The sequence below is a fragment of the Citrus sinensis genome, chromosome 9, assembly GCF_022201045.2.
Source record: "Citrus sinensis cultivar Valencia sweet orange chromosome 9, DVS_A1.0, whole genome shotgun sequence".
Classification (NCBI taxonomy): Eukaryota; Viridiplantae; Streptophyta; class Magnoliopsida; order Sapindales; family Rutaceae; genus Citrus; species Citrus sinensis.
In genome coordinates, this window is record NC_068564.1 from 3,977,918 (window position 1) to 3,998,721 (window position 20,804).

At 38.1% G+C, this 20,804-nt stretch overlaps 2 protein-coding genes across 6 annotated transcripts; both read right to left on the reverse strand.

Moving 5' to 3' along the window:
* Window positions 1-6,270: 6,270 nt before the first annotated feature.
* Window positions 6,271-15,007, reverse strand: LOC102628003 (wall-associated receptor kinase-like 2). Of its 4 annotated transcripts, XM_052433531.1 has the most exons (5): window positions 14,396-14,410; window positions 9,038-9,063; window positions 8,573-8,663; window positions 8,002-8,154; window positions 6,271-7,664 (listed from the first exon to the last, which is right to left on the reverse strand). In XM_052433531.1, the coding sequence occupies exon 5, from the start codon at window positions 7,621-7,623 to the stop codon at window positions 6,469-6,471; it is 1,155 nt and encodes a 384-aa protein (XP_052289491.1). In that variant the 5' UTR covers window positions 7,624-7,664; window positions 8,002-8,154; window positions 8,573-8,663; window positions 9,038-9,063; window positions 14,396-14,410; the 3' UTR covers window positions 6,271-6,468. The 4 variants fall into 4 exon arrangements, with proteins under 4 accessions (XP_052289491.1, XP_006490107.2, XP_052289492.1 ...); XM_006490044.4 differs by having other exon boundaries at window positions 8,573-9,063; window positions 14,396-15,007; XM_052433532.1 differs by lacking the exon at window positions 14,396-14,410 and having other exon boundaries at window positions 9,038-9,064.
* Window positions 15,008-15,959: 952 nt separating this feature from the next.
* Window positions 15,960-20,434, reverse strand: LOC102628296 (beta-fructofuranosidase, soluble isoenzyme I-like). Of its 2 annotated transcripts, NM_001288945.1 has the most exon segments (7): window positions 15,996-16,410; window positions 16,521-16,608; window positions 16,697-16,914; window positions 17,001-17,162; window positions 17,263-18,119; window positions 19,738-19,746; window positions 20,010-20,434. In NM_001288945.1, coding segments are annotated over 7 exon segments (1,929 nt in total). In that variant the 5' UTR covers window positions 20,404-20,434; the 3' UTR covers window positions 15,996-16,209.
* Between the last annotated feature and the right edge of the window lie 370 nt (window positions 20,435-20,804).

Sequence of the window (20,804 nt, forward strand, 5' to 3'; positions counted from 1 at the left end):
CCCGGCCCGGATTATCCAGGTTCGTCCGGGTCCAGATTATTTTGACATCCCTAGTTGTGCAGGGTGGATATTGACGAAAAAGAAAAAAAAAAGTTATGTGTTTTGTACTTTGTAAAGGGAGTATTAAAAAAAAAAAGGAGAAGAGAGAGACGTGGGGAGTGAGAGAAAAGTAAGGGGAAAATATTAAAAAAAACAGGTGAGTGGGTATTCAAAAAAAAAGTGTGAGTTAAAAAAAAAAAACCGAGAGAAGTGAGAAGAAAAGATTACGAGAAAAAAAGTGTGTGAATTTTGTATTTTATGCAAGAGGTGTGAGAAGAGTGAGAAGGAAAAGATTAAAGAAAAAAAAAAGGGTGAGTGGAATATTAAAAAAAAAAAAAAGTAAAGGGCGTGGGTGTGTGTATCTTGTGAGGTGTGCATGTGCGGGGAATTTGAAGAAAAAAAAAACGTGGTTATGCGTATCTTGTTAGGTGTGCAAGTGCAGGGAATTGAAAAAAAAAAGAAAAAAAAGGGGCGTGAGTTTGAAAAAAAAAAAGTAATTGTTTTGTGTAAAAGTGTTTGTGCATAATTTTTGGGAATTGTGGGTGTTTGTTGAAAAAAAAAGTTTAGATTTTTTTTATAAAAAAAAAGGGGGTGGAAGTGTGAGTGTCTATTCAGTGAGGATATAGAGAATTTTTTTAGTGGAATTGCGTGATATATATAAAAGAGAGAGAGAGGTTAAGTGCAACAAAAAAAATTAAGTGCGAAAAAAAAATTTTGTGGCAAAATAGAAGTTAAAAAAAAAAGGAAGAGAGATTAAGCGAGAGTGAGAGAATTAAAAAAAATTGTGTGATAAAAAAAAGAGAGGATTAAGTGTAAGCAAGTATTACAAAAAAGAGTGAATTTTTATTTTTTTTCAATTTCGAGTGTTGTGTAGAAAAAAAAAAAGAGTGAAAGTTAAGTTTGTAGCTTACCGACTTAAAGGAGGTGCACAAGCTTAGTGGGATCAATTACAAGCGACCCGTATTAGACGGGGGAAGAGTAAAGGAACAATTCCTACCTCCATATTATGAGCAGACACTTTTCAATAGATATCAACATTGTCGACAAGCCTATCGGACCATACAGGAATATGTCATTGAGTTTCATAAACTAAACGCTCGTGTAGATATCCGTGAATATGAAAACCAGAAGATTTCAAGATTCATTGATGGACTTCGTCCCAACATACACGATGAAGTCTACAAGCAATCTCACAGCACATTGTCCAGTGCAATTCAACTTGCTTTAAGGATCGAAACACAACTCAACAAAAGAGGATCTCGTAACCCTCCACCCTTACCGACTTCTGCACCACCAACACAAAGGACGGAAGTACATAGAGGAAAGGTTGCAATTCAATATGGCGAAACCCCCAAGATGAGTCAATCCCACAATCAACCAGCTGTACGACCACAAAGAGTACCAGTTACCAATCAAGCTAGTACCAGTAACCCTTATGTTTTACCTAGAGGAGACAATGTTATCGTTGTGGACAAATTGGTTATCATTCTAATCAATGTCGGCAAAATCGGCCAATAAATTTTACCACGCATGAGGAATATGCTGAAGGAGTTGAAGACTACCCCGAAGAATAAGAATACATTAATGGAGTAAATCTCAAGGAAATCACCTACGAAGATGAAGGGGTATCGTTAGTAATCATAAGGTTGATGTAGGCTCCAAAGAAAGAAGAAGACACTCAGAGACACAACATCTTTAAAACCAGGTGCACAGTTAGTCAGAGGGTCTGTGATCTCATCATCGACAGTGAAAGTAGTGAGAACATAGTTTCCAAGACTATGGTTAGCAAGGTACAGTTGCCAACACAACCACAACCTTCTCCATATCAGATTGGTTGGATTAAAGATGTGAGCGAAACAAAGGTAATAGAGCAATGTCGTATTCATTTCTCCATCGGCAAATATAAAGACAAGGTAATGTGTGATGTTGTTCATATAGATGCTTGTCATATGTTATTTGGTCGTTCTTGGCAATTTGATTTAAATACAGTGCATAATGGCAAAAATACATCTACTTTATTCCACTATATCTTCATTATGGAAGATATGGTTACCAGGAAAGCTCCGCCTGATACAGAGGAAGGCTCTTATACCAATTGATGCAATGGTTTGTTAGAGTTCGCTTTAACTTGCGCTCTCACGGAGAGAAAAAGATATTACAAATTTAAAATAAGAATTTGTATTGAAGAAAACTAAAATTTGATTGAAGATTGGTTGATTTTTACAATGGATTTAGCACATATTTATAGTACTCGTATTTAGCTATACCTACTCCATTCTACTCAACAGACACGCCAATTACAATCCACTAACAAAACACACCTACTCTATTCCACTATTTGGGCCCTCAGGTTTTATGCTGCATCAGTTTCTCCCCCTTTTAAAAACAACTCGTCCTCGAGTTAGTCAAGGAATTCGTTACTCGTACAAATTTTGAACATTAAAAGTGTTAGAAATAGCATAGTGTTCGGGAAGATCAAGGATATAGGCATTATCATTAATCTTTTGAAGGATGCAAAAAGGACCAATTTTCTTCTGCTTAAGCTTACTGTATTCTCCTACGGGAACTCATTCTTTGCGCATATGTACCATGACATAATCACCCACTTTATATGGCTTAAATCTTCTGTGTTTGTCAGCAATGGCCTTGTATTTTGCGGTAGATTCTTCCAATCTGTCAAGCATATCATCCAATCGAGGAATAAGAAATCGATATCGTACCGTAATCTTGTTGATGGATCGACTATCTACGCACATCCTCCAGCTTCCATCTTTCTTTGGAGTTAAGAAGTGGGTACAGCTATAGGGCTCATGCTTTCTCGAACCAGGCCTTTCTTGATAAGATCTTCAACTTGTTCATGCAGAATCTCATATTCTTTAGGGCTCATGCGATAGTGTGGTAAATTTGGTAAGCTTGCTCCAAGAATACAATAAGCTCAAAAAGAAGAAAATTAGTCCTTTTCGTATCCTTCAAAAGATTAATGATAATACCTATATCAATGATCTTCCCCAACACTATGCCATTTCTAACACTTTTAATGTTCAAGATTTGTACGAGTAATGAATTCCTTGACTAACTCGAGGACGAGTTGTTTTTAAAAGGGGGAGAAACTGATGCAGCATAAAACCTGAGGGCCCAAATAGTGGAATAGAGTAGGTGTGTTTTGTTAGTGGATTGTAATTGGCGTGTCTGTTGAGTAGAATGGAGTAAGTATAGCTAAATACGAATATTATAAATATGTGTTAAATCCATTGTAAAAATCAACCAATCTTCAATTAAATTTGAGTTTTCTTCAATACAAATTCTTATTGTGAATTTCTAATATCTTCTTCTCTCCATGAGAGTGCAAGTTAGAGCGAAATCTAACAAACCACTGCGTCACTTTCCACTTAACCTCATGCGTACCTTCAACCTCTTACTGATTTTTATCACTCTCAGTATGTTGAGATTCTACCACATTTTTTGCATTAACTCTATCGTCGTCATCCCTGCTCTTTTTTCCATTCTCATAGGAGGAAATAGGAGCAATTTCTAGATTACCTTCTGCACCAGCAATATCCTTATTTTCCTCTTTAACAGGAGAGTAGAACATGCCTTCCAGACGCTCCTTCCTCCTGAATTTTCTGTGCTTCCCAGTAAATGAATCGTAGGCATCTTTGTCTTCATTCACCTCCTCTAGAAGCCATAGTCTCTTAACCCTTTGAATCTGCTTCTTGCTAAGCTTATTGGCTCGAAAGTGAAAGAGGTAGTTGAGCCATGCAGGGCATCTCTGCTGTAGTTGTCCCTTCATTCGATTCTCAGAAGTTTTTAGTTTCAACGATTATCCGTCAACCACCGTACTTTATATTGTTTTTATCTGTTTGTGATACAGCATTGCCAATTTCTTTGGAGTGACCCAATCCATATCTTGTGGAACCCATTGAAGAACGAGCTGAATCACACCAAGAGGACGATACAACTAAGCTCAACACAGAATATGTTGTAGGCCTATCGCGAGTGAGAAAACCACCTAACTAGCTGAATGATTATGTTGTTTGAGAAGCAGGAAGTCATGGATTCCTTTCTAAAATCTTTAATTAGTTTGATTTTTTTTTTTAGCTTGACAATTGCTATTTTTGTAACCACCTTCTGTTAGAGGTTGCTGGAGGTGAAGCATATAAGCATTGTAAGGTCTAAAAAAGGGAATCAATGAAAAATACTCGGTTCTCTTTCTTCTCTATAATTTCCTTTCTTCGTAACCTCTGTTTTGCTCTTTAACTTTTCATATTAGGAGCTGGCACTCGCTTAAATAGTGTTTTGCTGAGTTAATTTGCTTGTGTTGCAGGACAAGCATATCATTGGTGCTTTCTTAGATATATATATATATATATATATATATATATATATAAAGGAATCCACGACTTCCTGCTTCTCAAACAACATAATCCTTCAGCCAACTAGGTGGTTTTTCTCACTCTTGATAGGCCTGCAACACGTTCTGTGTTGGGCTTAGTTGTATCTTCCTCTTGGTGTGATTTAGCCCGTTCTTCAATAGGTTTCGCAAGATATGGATCGGGCCACTCCAAAGAAATTGGCAATGTTGTATCAGTTTGCCACTCTCTGTGGTGGCAAAAGGGGCCGACCGCCACCAACTTGCTTAGACCACCTTGGTTTTGGGCGACTCAATAATAATAGCATCTTGAACCTTATCAAAATATGAATCTTGCTTCTTTCCAGATATAGCATGTGCAGTGCTCAACAATACTTTGTGCTACAACTATAAATAAACAAGATCAATGAATCCTTGGAAGATATGAATTCCTTGCCTCGCTAGGAAAACTATTCCTGAAACTGAAGCGAGGCGATGCCGGTGAATTGAGAAGAATCCGAACTACGCAGCATAAGGCTTAGGGCTTGTGATGGAACCAATGTCAGGTCGAGTAAAAGTCAACGATTTTTTATGTTAAATTTGGTTGTAAGCAATTTAATAAATTATTTTTATTAAGCCTTAACAACAAAACAAGTATAACAATCTAGCCAAATTAATAGATTAACCAAACTAAGAACAGCTAAATAGATCAAATAGAAAAATAAATTAATACAAAATAAATATAAATATACTTAAGGTGTAGTTGTGACCACATATGTGTTGTGTGTATTTTAATAACTTTTAAGTGTTATATTTTTTTATATTAAAAATTAATTTAAGGGCCTTAACTTTGACCTAGATATAATCGGGCCTGATTCCTTGTGCTCTAATTCGACTATTGACCTTTTTAAATTCTAGCTAAAACTCTAAAAATTAAAATCTGATCAATCGGGTGAAGGACGGGTTGAGCCTTTTTGTCATCCTTACATGCAAGGAAAAAGTCTCGTGAGTCACGATGAGAGTCCTAGCCAGTGAAGCTAGAATAATAAAATAATGGTAATTTCAACTTAATCATTCAGATTCAGTAAACACTGCTGTCTGTGATTTTCTTCCGCTGCAAACATTGTTTCTTTTTTTATCTGTAGGCATGCAAGCTAAACTGAATCTGATAGGTCTGCCAGGAGCATTAGTAGCAAATTTGCCATATCGTCTGCTCTAGTTTAATTCCTTTATTCTGTACACTCTGAAGGCATTTCCCAGGGATCATTTTTGGATCACTTATTCTCGAACAAGCTTATATTGAAACTTTGCCATCAAAACTATAGCACTACCCCTTTTAACATGCCCCTGTTTATTCTTAAATTTTAGAATTTGCACCCCGTGCGGCGCTTTCCTCCGAAGGTTTTATCGCTCTATTTCAGTGTATTATTTCATCAAACATCTGGTGTATTAAACTACTCACGTACTATTTTTGTGAAATATTCTTACAAACCATGCCCAATTGCCATAATCCCTCAGAAGAACACATCGGTAATTTCCTACCGGAGTTTGTGCATCACAGTTCACTCCTTGAGTAAAAATCCAATGTTCATTCTTTAGAATCTAATTATGAACTGAAATTTGGCTTTTGTTACATGTTGTGCATGATGAACCCTTCGATTTCACAGGCACAGGTTATGGTTTTGTGGTTTCTCTACTCGTCTTGTTTGCTGCTTTACCTTCATTACTTGTGCATTATAGATTCCATGCTTCCCTTTGCAAAATGTAGTTTGTATTTACATGCTATACATTCATTTTGTGATAATTCCAAGCATTACTTAGCAGTATGAAATCGGAAAAAAGGGCTCTAGAAATCGACTATATGCTACATATCTGGTCATGCCTTACTGGAATATATCTGCCTTTCCTTTATTTCTTTATTGACATTATCCCTTACAAATAAACATCAAACTGTACGTGTTTTATTCTGAAGTAAAAACCAGTAAAGAATACGAGAAGCATATTGTGAAATTCCACAATTTTATTCATTTATGAAATAAAAATACATACATTAGTAGAAAAACCTTCTCTTTTTTTCACCACTAATTTGAAATTAAAGGGTCTGCATCTGTAGAATAAGCAACACTGTTTAAAATTGACCCGGTGGAAGAGTAATCAGCTCCGGAATGTCTAGTATTGTCACCACCCACGAAATCAATCTCTTCACAGTTGTGCTGCAAACTGGAAGATCCAATTGATGCTCTAATACCCCCTAGTTCAAATGCTACTTCTTTCATTGAAGGTCTCTTTTTCCCGATCATGTTTAAGCATCTTTTTGCAAGCATGGCAACAGTGATAATCTCTTCTTCCTTGCCTTCCTTGAGAACTCGAGCTTCAAGAACTTCAAACAAACGGTCCTCGTTCATTGCTTGGAGAAAAAATCCCACTAAACTTCTATCTTCTTCAGCGTCAGTTGAACGGATAGGTTTCTGTCCAGTTAAAAGCTCAACGAGAACTACTCCAAAACTATATACATCACTTTTTTCAGTAAATTGACTTGACCGAAAATACTCTGGATCTAGATATCCAAAAGTTCCTTGTACTCGTGTGGTCAAGTGAGTTTGATCAACCTTAATAGTTCTAGAAGCCCCAAAATCTGAAACTTTGGCTCGGTATTTATCGTCTAAAAGTATGTTTGAAGACTTGATGTCTCGATGATAAATGGGAATAGATGTAGCTGAATGCAAATAAGACATAGCACCTGAGACTTCTATAGCAATGCGTAAACGCATTTCCCATGTGATTGGAAACTCCTCTGTTTGATCATGTAAGTAATGATAAAGAGTTCCATTTGGAATAAATTCATAGACCAAAAGAGGAACTTCTGACTCTAAACAACATCCCAACAACTTAACAACATTTCTGTGATTAATTTGAGACAAAATCACCACCTCATTGATGAATTGCTCAACATTACTCTCATCCACTAGTTTAGATTTTTTAACGGCCACAATTCCTCCATCAGCCAACATTCCTTTGTATACGGTGCCTTGGCCTCCTTGACCAAGAATTCGATTGGCATTGTAATTGTCAGTGGCCTTTTCCAAATCCATTTTTGTAAACAATTTTGTTTTCTCAATATTACCTTCATTAGAAGACAATTGTTGCTGCAATAATAAACCACCATTTTTTTTAAAGAACATCCGCTTGAGCTTGATTTCTCTTCTTCTTTTCACGAACTTGCGCAGCCCCCACATTCCAATGAGAAGAATGAATAATCCCAGCCCACTACCGCAACCTGCAGCGCTTGAGTACAATAATTAAAACACACACAATGGAGATCATTTATAAGTAGCTTTTTTTAGTTGTAAACACGAATTCACTTTGTAGGGAGGTAGGAGCTAAAGGGTATATAAGAGTACTGTTACACATTTTAAATTTTTTATTCTAAAAACTTATCCAAAATGATGTGGTATTCATCAAATATTTAGTGAGACGATATAATTCATTCATTTAGATCTTGTAAAAACTTAGCAACCATTCAATTAATGACACATTATTTAGGATTAAATTTAGGATAAAAAATTTGTAATGTGTATCATTACTCGAGTATAAAATAGAACTGATGTGCATACCTATAATAATAGCTTTAACCCGAGATTTGCGAGATTTGATGAAAACTTTTTTGCAAAGATCATCGGCAAAAGGATCAGGTAAAGGATTTGAGGCATAACCGTCAGGACATTTGGAGCAGTTGTAGCCGCTTGAGGTATTACAAATCAACCAACCTGCACAACGCCAAAAGACAAAAAGAAAAAAAAAAAAAAAAAAAAGAGAACATCAAATTAAATCATGGTTTCAACTAAATCAAATTCCGCCATTTTTGTTCATAGTTAAGAGTAATTGCAAAACTTCACTCATTGACAAGTATCCCAACTAATGTTTTAAAAAATAAAAATTTTCCGTTTATCTATTGGATGATAAATTTCATAACTCACAGAATTACTTATTTAACTATTTCACCATCTATGAATGAATACTATATCAATTGACAAAATCACTCTTAATGAAACAGCCTTGATTGGTTCAATAGCATATCTTTTCTCCTTTTCCATTCACTTATTGCTCATGTTTATACACATACGGAACATGTGAATAAAAAAGAAACAATGCTTTTGGAATACCTCTGTTTTTACCAGTTTGTACCTGAGCAGCGTCCTTTCTCTAGGCTATAGTTGCCACCACTTGAGCAAAGACATACATGGCCTGAGCTTAATTGTGTTAAACAACGTGTTTTCTGCAAATTACAAGAAATAGAATGTGAGTTATATTCTTCATCACAGCTGCCTTTCTTTTCTCCCCAGTTCAACATTGCAGGAACTTGTGGTTGATCTTTCAAATCATGAGGATTTGTCAGGTAATTGTGGTTGACCCAATCTTCTTCAACTACGAAACCAGACTGGCATTTCTGAGGAATGTTTCCAGAATCGATGTATGTTTGTGCAATAAAAACCTGAGGAGGAAGGGGGCATAGGGAATCATAGCAAGCAGGGTAGAGAGTAGGATCACAAGTGCAAATGGACAGGCATCCACCAAAATCGGATGAATCATTCTCCCGATCACAGCCTATGGCTATGAATCTATTGCCAGACGAAAAGGTGAAGGGGGTACCTGATAAGTCGATGACGCCTTTACCAATATTATGATAGGTCCCAATCAGAAACGTTCAACAATGGCTAAGTATACGTTGCTCTTCTTATGGTGAGAACGACCACGAATAGTAAGTTAAGATAATTTTCTAGATAAACCTTTTATTAATTGCTGGAGCTTATTTATAGTAGTTAATACAAACACTACTAATGATTTGTAGCCACAACTCACGGCTAAAATCAATTTAAACAATCTTAAATAACAAACTAGAAACATAAATAGAATCCCACTTGATTTGATTCTCCCCATGATCCGCAACGTGGCTTTGACGTGGTAATTTCCTTGGCTTGCTCCAACAAACAACTACTCTTTATTCCATACGTAAATAAGTCTAGCATGGTATTGCATGCAACATGCATGACCACATGCATGGCTGCATGAGACTCTTACGAATGTTCAAACAAACCCCTCATATCTGGAGTTAGGCTTGTGGACCCTTGCTGACCTCCTTGGTTCTCTATCAATACTCCCTTCTGGAAGATGACCCTTGTCCTCAAGGGTTAGAGACGGGAATTGCTGTTTAATTAACGCCGTATCTTCCCAAGTAGCCTCCTCAATGGTAACCTCTTCCATCGAACTAGACTTTGCTCAATGAATTTACCCCCTCTCTTAAGCCATCGTGTGTCAACTATAGAGTCAGGTTCAAGGATAATCACACCATCATCATCAATCGGAGGCAGCTCGCTGCTGTTATGAGGGACTTCACCGACCACCTTCTTGAGCAAAGAGACATGGAATACAGGATGAATTCGTGCTCCCTCTGGTAACTGTAACTTATAAGCGACGGAACCGATTTTCTCAAGTACCCGATAAGGTCCAAAAAATTTGCTGGCCAACTTCTGGTGTGCCCGTTTAAAGACAGAGTTTTGGCGGTATGGCTGAAGTTTCAAGAATACCAGATCATTTTGTTGGAATTCAACATCTCGCCGGTGCTTGTCCGCTACTTGTTTCATTCGATTTGCTGCCACTGCCAAATTCTTTTTAAGTTTTGCTAGCAATTCATCCCTTGCTAATAAGGCTTTATCAACCTCATGCACAGGCGAAGTGCCCACATGGTATATCGGCACGGTTGCCGGTTCTCTGCCATATAATGCTTGAAAGGGCGTCATGCCTGTGGACACGTGATAGGTGGTGTTATACCAGAATTCGGCCCATGGAAGATACTCATGCCACTTACGTGGCCATTGATGAACAAAACACCGTAAAAACTGCTCGAGGCAGCGGTTGATCACTTTTGTTTGACCGTCGGTTTGGGGATGATAGGCTGAACTCATCTTCAGTTGTGTGCCTGACATCTTAAAAAATTCCTGCCAAAACTTGCTTATGAAGATTGGATCCCGATCACTAATTATAGACTTAGGCATACCATGCAATTTTACAACTCCATTAATGAATTTTTCCGCTACAGTTTTTGCTGAGAATGGATGGGATAAAGACATAAAGTGGGCTGATTTGCTAAGCCTATCGACCACCACCAAGATTGTATTTTTGCCCTGTGAACACGGCAAGCCCTCAATAAAGTCTAATGTGATGTCATCCCATACTTGACAAGGAATGGGTAGCGGCTGAAGGAGTCCTGCTGGCTTGAGAGTTGTGGATTTGGTGCGTTGGCAAGCCTCACACTTACTGACATATTCCTGAACCGAGTGAAACATCGAAGGCCAATAAAACTGTTGTGCCAATCGTTTATATGTGCGTAAGACTCCCGAATGACCTCCTACTTTTGTGTTGTGTGCCTCAAATAATAGTGCTTCACGTAACTTACATGGAATCACCACTTTTCCTTTAAAAAACATTAAACCGTTCCGTGAGAAATATGGTCCTGCTGTTTGATTTTGGGCAAGCTTAGCAATCCTTCTCATGTACTCATCTTCCTTGGCAGCCGTTTTAATTTCTTCCCAAAGAGTCACCTGCGGCACAAACAAGTAGTTAAGTGTAGGACTGTCTGGACGTCGTGAAAGAGCATCTGCAGCGGCGTTGTCAGAGCCTGGACGGTATTGAATCTCATACTCGTACCCCATCAATTTTGCCAGCCATTTATGTTGCTCGGGTGTAGCGGCTTTTTGTTCCAAAAAATATTTCAAACTCCGCTGGTCAGTTTTGATTATGAATTTCTGTCCCAGTATGTATGGCCTCCACATCCGAATTGCTTCAATAATTGCTAGCATCTCCTTGGCGTAAGTAGACCATGATTTTTTTGTTACTCCAAGGGCTCGACTCATATAAGCAATGGGTTTCCCTTTTTGTTGCAGGATGGCACCGATTCCTTCCCCAGAGGCATCTGTTTCAATAATAAATGTGTCACTGAAATCCGGCATTGCTAACGTTGGTGTGCTAGTCATGGCTTGTTTCAATTTGTTGAATGCTTCCTCTGCCTCCTCATTCCAACTAAATTGTCCCTTCTTGAGTAAATTGGTAAGGGGTCGAGCTATCACGCCGTAGCCTTGTACGAACTTGCGGTAGTACCCGGTTAGGCCAAGGAACCCTCGCAACTCCGTTATGGTTTGTGGTTTAGGCCAAGACATCATTGCAGCGATCTTCTTTTCATCTACCTTGACTCCATGACAAGTTATGATATGCCCAAGGTACTCCAACTCCTGTTGACTGAATATGCATTTGCTAACTTTGACAAAGAACTTTTGTTGCTTTAGAATCTCCATAGCCTGTTTGACATGTTCCAAATGACAACTCCAAGAAGGGCTGTAAATTAATATATCATCAAAAAAAACAAGAATGAACTTCCTGAGATAAGGCCGGAATATGGAATTCATTATGGCTTGGAAAGTCGACGGCGCGTTGCATAACCCAAACGGCATCACCAAATACTCGTAGTGTCCGTTGTGAGTGCGAAATGCCGTCTTATGAATGTCTGGAGGATTGACTCGAACCTGGTGGTAACCGGCCCGTAGATCCAGCTTGGTAAAATAGGCAGCCCCATATAATTCGTCGAGCATGTCATCCACGGTGGGGATGGGAAACCGATCTTTAATGGTGACTTCGTTGAGGGCTCGATAGTCCGTGCAAAACCTCCAGCTTCCATCTTTCTTTTTAACCAATAATACCGGTGAGGAAAAAGGGCTAGTGCTTGGCCTTATTAATCCCGAATCTAACATCTCCTGTACCTGTTTCTCAATTTCCGCCTTTTGGAAGTAAGCATAGCGGTATGGCCTGACATTGACGGGTTCGGTTCCTTCCTTAAGTGTGATGCAGTGGTCGATGTCTCGTTTAGGAGGTAGCTGTGTTGGTTCTTGGAATAACTCAGCATAATCTGTCAATAGCTTTTGCATGCTTGCGGGTGCTGTAGGTTCTTCTGATTCCATGTGCAAACATATTGCAAAGATCTCATGTCCCTGCCGAATCTCCTTACTGATCTCTGTCACGGAAGCTATTTGTAATGACTGAGGATTGATCCCTTGTAAATGTCGTTGTTTATTCTCCCAATTGAAAGCCATAGTAAGGGACTTCCAGTTGCACTCCACAGTTCCCAATTGTTCAAGCCATTGTATTCCCAACACCATGTCTAATCCTGTTATTGGCAATGCGTAGACAGTTAGCGAGAAAGGAATTTCTTGGATTAGAATTTGTACCTTTTCAAACTTCCCTTGACACGTTAATTTTTCCCCATTTGCAACGCGGACTGAAAATGCTGCCGTGGGTTCAATCGGTAATTGAAGTAAGTTGGCTAGGCGTGTACTAATGAAATTATGTGTAGAGCCACTGTCAATTAACACCACAATCTCATAGGGCCCGATCCTTGCCATCACTCGCATCGTTTGTGGTGCTGTCCATCCTGTTAAGGCATAAAAGGTAATTTCGGGATCATCGGTTTCTTCTTGTTTAGTGCCTCGAGTGATTTCACTAATCTCCTCGGTAGTTTCTCCTGGTGTAGTTTCACTTTCTAAGATCAAGAGTTGAGCCCTTGTACATTTATGGCCTGCTGTAAAGTTATCATTGCAGTTGAAACAAAGGCCCTGTGCACGCCGACGCTGCATTTCCTCCCATGACAATCTCTTGTAAGGTACGACTGGTGAGTTTCGGTTGGTGACCGGCGGTGTTATTGGTGCACGGCTGTTGAAGGTTGGTCGTATCAGTTTCTTTCGGCGTGTGAGTTGTTCATCTTTCATCCGAGCTAGGCTGATTGCTTCCTTCAATGTCTTTGGCCTGAACATGCGTATTTCTTCTGAGATTTCAGGCTTGAGTCCACCCATAAAAGTCCCCACCAACGCTCTCTGTGTCCATCCATGCACCCGATTGCCCAATCTTTCAAATTCCTTTTGATAGTCTCGGAGTGAACTGGTCTGTTTAACTCGTGAGAGCGCCTCATCAAAATCTTCACATTCCGTCGGTCCAAAGCGAGCCCATAGTTCTTCAACAAAGGCTTTCCAAGTTACTAATTGTCCGTCTTCCTGGTATGCCCTACGCAACCACTGCCACCACTGGTTGGCTTCGCCCTCGAGGTGAAAGGATGCTAACACCACTCTTTGATCATCGGTTGTTTCCTGGTAATCAAAAAATTGGGTTACACGATTAAACCACTCAGTGGGATCATCACCTGAGTAACGTGGAAATTCAAGCTTGGCTAATCTTGATGGAAACTGTTGTCGTTCCATGCCACTCTCTTCTCTTCTAGGCTGTGATGATGCTGCGTGCTCATGATGACTCGATACTCCCTTAGATGCACTAATTGAATCGGCCAATTTGCTGATCACTTCTTCCAAGTGATGCAATTTATCGTTAATGCCCATCTCCATCCGCTGCATGCTATCTTGCATACTTCCGAGCTCTGCTTCAACACGTTCAATTCGCTCCTTGTTCGTCGTCATTGTTGATCCTATGCGCTCTGATACCAATGATAGGTCCCAATCAGAAACGTTCAACAATGGCTAAGTATACGTTGCTCTTCTTATGGTGAGAACGACCACGAATAGTAAGTTAAGATAATTTTCTAGATAAACCTTTTATTAATTGCTGGAGCTTATTTATAGTAGTTAATACAAACACTACTAATGATTTGTAGCCACAACTCACGGCTAAAATCAATTTAAACAATCTTAAATAACAAACTAGAAACATAAATAGAATCCCACTTGATTTGATTCTCCCCATGATCCGCAACGTGGCTTTGACGTGGTAATTTCCTTGGCTTGCTCCAACAAACAACTACTCTTTATTCCATACGTAAATAAGTCTAGCATGGTATTGCATGCAACATGCATGACCACATGCATGGCTGCATGAGACTCTTACGAATGTTCAAACAAACCCCTCATATCTGGAGTTAGGCTTGTGGACCCTTGCTGACCTCCTTGGTTCTCTATCATATTATTGCTTGTCCTGTTCTTCCCACCGCCGTTTAAAGAAATTGCAGGAACATTGACTTCAACCGTGAACATGGAAAAAAGAGAAAAACCCGATATTTCTAGCTTGTTGACGCTGGCAAGTAAAGCTTTGGGAGAGCCGGAAGAGTTATCACAGATTACTTCATAACCCTTGTCAAAGTGGCACCCTTTTCCGATTCCGAAGGGATAGCTGATGCTGACGTTGCCACATTCAGTTGGACAGAGAAATTTTTCTGATGCTCTGATCGGCCTGAGTTGCAAAACAATAATCTGCAACAACACCAGACAAAGATGCATAGCCATTCGCGGCTTAAACTCAGTTTTTTTTTTTTTTAAGTTCAGAAAGTGCATATATTGCTCTTAATAAAACTGCCAAGAAAAGTCCTGCAACTTAAAAGCCAGATATTAATTTCGGCAGGCCAATCTTGACTTTCAATTGGCCCCGGGCCCTCTCTCAAGTATTCAAGTTCTTCTCCTACGTGCATAAATCCCAATGTTTGTTCACATCCATCAATATGGTAAGGCTCCAGCTAGTACATCACTCGATAAATTGGGAGTCATATACTACAATATCATATCACCTTTCTTCAACTTTAAGTTAAAATTAATTTCAAGTAATTTTTTTTTCAGAATTTAACATTTCATCATTATATAGTAAAATCTGTATAAATAAATAGTGTCATGACCCTACAAAACCTATTAATTTAAAGAGAAATTAATTAATCAATAAATTAATAATATATTAATTTATAGATAGTCTATGCAATTCAATGAACAAGCATTTTGATTAACTAAAAAATTATTGTATTTTATCAATCTAATCAATTAAAAATGAATAAGTCCACTAAATATAAAATAAAATAACAAAAAATAAAATAAAATTCTTTCAATTTCAAAATTCAACCCCTGAACTTAATGAAGCAATAAGCAAAATTAAAGATGAGATCCAACTTTATTTCAATTTCAAGAACAAAAACAAGTAGTAAGAGAGTCATATCTTATTTAATAAAATATCATAACAATTATATTTGTAATTTCAGCAAATAAGTAATTTACGATATGAATAGGACCGCAAAATTATATAAGAATTTTTTTAAAAATATTATCTTATTAAATTATCAATACTATTAATTTAGCTTGTTGACCTAAGTCGAGATCACAAAAAATTATTATATGATAGAGGTTATTAATTTATTGAATATTAAATTATAGAGGTTTTAATAAATAATTTAATTAAAGTATGAAATGAAACCAAAATTCAGTCGGAGTAAAAATATAGATCGAGTAGTTCGTTTGGATGAAACAAAATTTCATAGCTTTAAAATAATTTTTCCATTTAAGGTAAATGCTTCTCTGGAGCCAATTATTCCGTTAATCTTTGTATTTTCAAAAATTATCTAAAATGTCTGTGCCGCATATCCGTTTCCATTAAAATCTTTTTAATTACACCTAAATGACACAGTAATTTAGAGGTAGCTAACGATGCTGGTGTAGTCATGTCAACAAATTTCTGCAAGAACAGTATGCTATGTGCTCCAGAGAGATTGAAAGGAGAAAAACCCTGCAAGAACAGGGGCTAAGAGAATATCAATAATTGGATTATTCTCAAAATGAATGGGAAAGTGGCATACTTACAAACATAGAACTGATTGCATTGCAGCACTACCAAAAAATTAAATAACAGAATAAATAATGAATATAGTTGGTTGCCTCAAGAATTACTCAATTGTGGCAACCACCAGCACTGAAGAACTTTGACACTATCGACTCAAATGGATTTACAAATATTTTTTTTTAAATTTGATCCAATGGGAAAGGATGAATAAAGGCAGAATTCAGCCGCCATATTTTGAGAGTTGCCTTAACATTCACCCCAGTTGCATTATTGAACAAAAATAACCTTGCAGCTCCATAAATTGCCTTTGTTGGATATATTCTCGATGTTATGACTGTCCTGCCTCCTTGGCCAAAGCTTTCCACAATTGAATGATCGACCTGAATCAACAATTTTTTTTTTGTAATTCATAAGATTCTAGTGCTCAATCTTCATCACTTAAAGCACTCTAAGCAGACCCTTGTGACATAATTTTCCAAATATGACTTACCAATATCCTCATTGACAATTTTTCACCTTGAATCACAGGAACTTTGCTTCCATGAACTTGTTTAAAAACGTCAGGAGCCAACGATGACCTGCATTCATATCAAACATTTACATATTCTGTTTGATACTTCAAAAGGGCAATCAAATGGTATAAGTTCTGATTCAAAACAAACAAACCTAGTCTCATCTGCGCAGAAGTAAGTGTTCGTTCCTTTCGTTGTATTAGAGGAACGGAAAAATATTGGTGTTAGCTCAGAAAGTGAGTCATGTGCATTGACTAGCAGCCCAAACGGCCCCATTGCACTCCTGTCAATGGCGCCGCCGCTGCATCCGTAGCCCTCTTCCGGAGCTCCTGATCCCAATAACTCAGTTTCAAACTCTGCAGATATGTCTAACTGCATGCCAATATACATTTTTTTCAGAATATGAGTAACCAAATTAATGTGACAAGTAATTTGAGACTGATGGTGTGTAATATAACCTGTGTGGCCACGCCAATATCCAGTGGCACTACTGATCCAGGCTCAACAACTACTTCCTCAAACACTGTACTGTTCTGTCTCAAGCTTTCTATTTCTTCAACTGGCCATTGAACTACGTTGGCTCCAGTCTTGTTGTCATATAACACAGTCCTTGGAATGGTCTACATGTTGAACAAAATAAAAGAAATTATGTACTTGCTTTGTCAAATGAATATGGAGAAAAAAAATAAAATTTGCATTTTCAAGATTCAAGAATTGTACCTGAACAGATGCCCAACCCTTTTCCAAGTCATCAGACTCAGTGTCAGTTTCATTTATCCATCCCCACACGATCCTCCTCTTTTTGTACGGGTCATAGAATGACTTCGATGCATAGTATCTCCCATAATCCCACTTTAACCCGATACCCACATCCTCTTCCGGGTTATCGGGTGTCCACTTGTCGTTCTCCGGGTTATAGGTCCCGATTGCATAATGGTCCACCTTTGTATCATCCAAACTAGCCTTCAACACATGCTTAATTCCCGGACCAGTGGCGGATGTATCCAAACCAACTGACCCGTTTATTGCAACAGGGTAAAAGTCCACACATTCCCACATACCCGTACCCGGAACCGCATGTAAATACTCATCCAAAAGCTCGTAAGTTTTGAAGTCGGTCGTTTGGTACACAAGTGAAATACCCGTCTTACCAATTTTTGACCCAATTGTGAGCCTCCATTTTCCGTCAGGCCCGGCCCATGCAGTTGTTGGGTCCCTAAAGTCTTTCGGTCCAATGTGACGTGGGGGCATCAAAACCGGGTTACCCGGGTACTTGACCCAATCAAGGAGGAGAGGATCAGAGGGATCTGCCGGGTATGCAAGATTTTGCACCTGCACTGATTTATCAGTGCTCCCAGTGTAAAGCATTACGATCTGGCCGTCGGGAAGGATCGTGGCGGACCCCGTCCACACACCGTTGATATCATACCACTGATCGGGGACCATCGCAATTGGGAGATAGAGCCAGTGAATCAGGTCCGCTGACACAGCATGGCCCCACGTAATGTTGCCCCATACAGCTGAATCAGGATTGTATTGATAGAACAGATGGTACCATCCCTTATAAAATAATGGACCTGCAATCATAGAATTTTCGTCACACAAATGGTAGCCAAGAGAAAAAGTATTCCTACACATTTGAGATTTAACCACGTGCTATCCAACAATCATGAACTATACATTTTATTTTATTTTTTGTAAGTAAGAGCACTAATATTTAAACAGAACCCAAACTAATTACTATTTTAATTCAAAATAATCAATTACACGATAATCCTTACTAAACTTATAGTTACAGTTAATTTTGATAGTGCCATTTCAGACTTCAATTTCTTTGGTAACTTTTTTTTCTTAAATATAATAATTTCACCCAAAGACATCAAATGAAGAAGGAATAATTATATCATGGGACAAGACGAATGATACTCCAAATAAAAAAACAAAAAGGTCGTATCATAGGGGGGCCCCACTGACAGTCCAATATTTTCATGCCAGGTAAGCCATGTGCGTTCCTGTACCTGGATTTGATTGGCCTACAACTTCATCAATTCTTTCCGTTTATTGTAACATCATTTTATTATTAATTAATTCTTACTTGTTCATTTCCTAGCCGCAGACAAAGCATAGAGAATTTCACTAGCTACCGAAAAATACATGGCCTTGGTTGCTTTCGAGTCAGCATACACGCCCATGGACTCATCAGTAATCACGTGATCCAGCCCCTTGTATTCTTCTGTCCCAAGCAAATGCAAATTTTGAAATTTTATTGCTACTGAAATGAGAACTTTGAGTTTGATACATTAGATTTGAAATTCTAAACTTTATTTCTGTGAGGACTTATGTAATGGATTGAGGGGTTTCGGCTTTTTAAGTCACCCTAGTTGTAAAATAGTGCCACAAACTATCAAGTATAGGGTGGGTAGATAGAGGTTTCTATGGCAAACGTTACTAGCAGTGCCTGTGAATAATATCATACTTTGTAAAATAGAATCTTTATTCTTACACTTTCAAATTATATAACATTCATTTATTAGATAATGAGATAAGGAAGAAATAAGTTTTTAAAGTTTTAAACTGATCATCCAATAAATCAGTACCACGTCAGTGCTTGAGATAAAAATACTAAGAAATTATTTAGAAGTCTAATATTATTCCTAACTTATTTATGAACACTTTTTGTATCGAAAGATTTAGAATTTGTAATGAAAAAATCAGAGTGACTATATGATAATATGACTCATTATTTTCATTCTTACTAATGCGACGTGCATTAATAAATTGAAAGAAAGTATTGGATAGTCTCAGCACTACCTAAGACTTTCTCATCAATGATAAATCATATAATAATTTTTTTAAAAAAAATTATAGACCTCACTGATGAATGACTTATCAATTATGATCAGCCTGATGATGGAGCAAGCTGAGGAGCATGTCAATTCTGAGCAGATAACGTCTTCCTAGTCAGACAGGCCCAATGCATTTATTACTATTCCAAAACAAAAAACAACGAAAGCAACAAACCTAGAGTCCCAGACCAAACTTCATATCACCCCCAAACACACATTGCTGGTTCTTTTGGCGTCATTCTTCACTATTATAACATCAAATCAAGTTTAATTTATCCTTAAAATCCCATAACAATAATGCTAAATAAATAATTTGCTAGACAGAGAAACACTTAATTAGAAGACTTACCATTAGGATCTGAAGCCGAATCACCCAGAATCCCCCACCAAGGAGCACAAGTTGAATTAATCAGTAGAACAAGCCAAAAAGAAAAAGAATCAGAAAATCAATTATAAAATTAACAAAAGGTGCTACCCAGAAAGATTAAGCCCGTGTGCAACATAAAGTGACAAATAAAAAAATATACGAATCTTATCTTAAGTACCAAATATGGAAAGTCATTAAACTAATAATTAAAAAAATCACGTGATTCATGAAATCTCTTAATTTGTTGCACCTACCATTCATCCAATTTTTCTCAGGCTGAAAATGGAAGCTAGTCCTTTGCCAGGTAAACATTGCGTTTGTCCAATTATATGACCCTTTAATATTACGCAGAAGATGAGAATTTGACTTTGCTGATACGCCTTCGGCCACGCCTCGTGGCTCCGGATTCGAAAACGACGTAGGTTTTGACGTCGGAACGATGTTGTTCTGCGATGGCAGCGGTTTTTGGGTTTGGTTGATGATTAATGCGACTAGTGATAGGAGGAAAATGACCGAGGCAAGGATTGCGGCAAAACCCTTGAAGGGTTTCCGGTGACTCGCCGGAGGTCCGGCGTCAGAGGGCTGCTCCTCCGGCAGCAAGGGAGGGTATTGTGGTGGTGAATGGAGATGATGGTATGGGGTGTCCATTTTTGGGTGTGTCGAGAAGGAGAATGAGAATAATAACGAGAATGGTGAAATGGGGTTTAAATAGAAAGAATTTGAGAGATGGAAAGAGAGAGCGAGAGAAGAAAGAGGGAGTTTTCTGGTTATGTGTCAATGAACTGTTTGCTTAGAAGATGTTGGATTTATGGTAAATTTTAAAGCTTTTTGGTAAGAACAAAATGTATTGGTGGCTGTCCAATTTACTTTGGACATAAGACGGAGGGACAAAGAGAGAGAGAGAGATTGAAAAAGAAGACAATTATGCAAATGGGTTATTCAGGAAATTAATTTAAAAAACTTGACCACAGCCGGTGTAGAAATGAAGGTTGATTAATAGGAGTCAAGAATTAGAAATTTCTTGGAAATGGAGAGTTATTCTTGTTTAT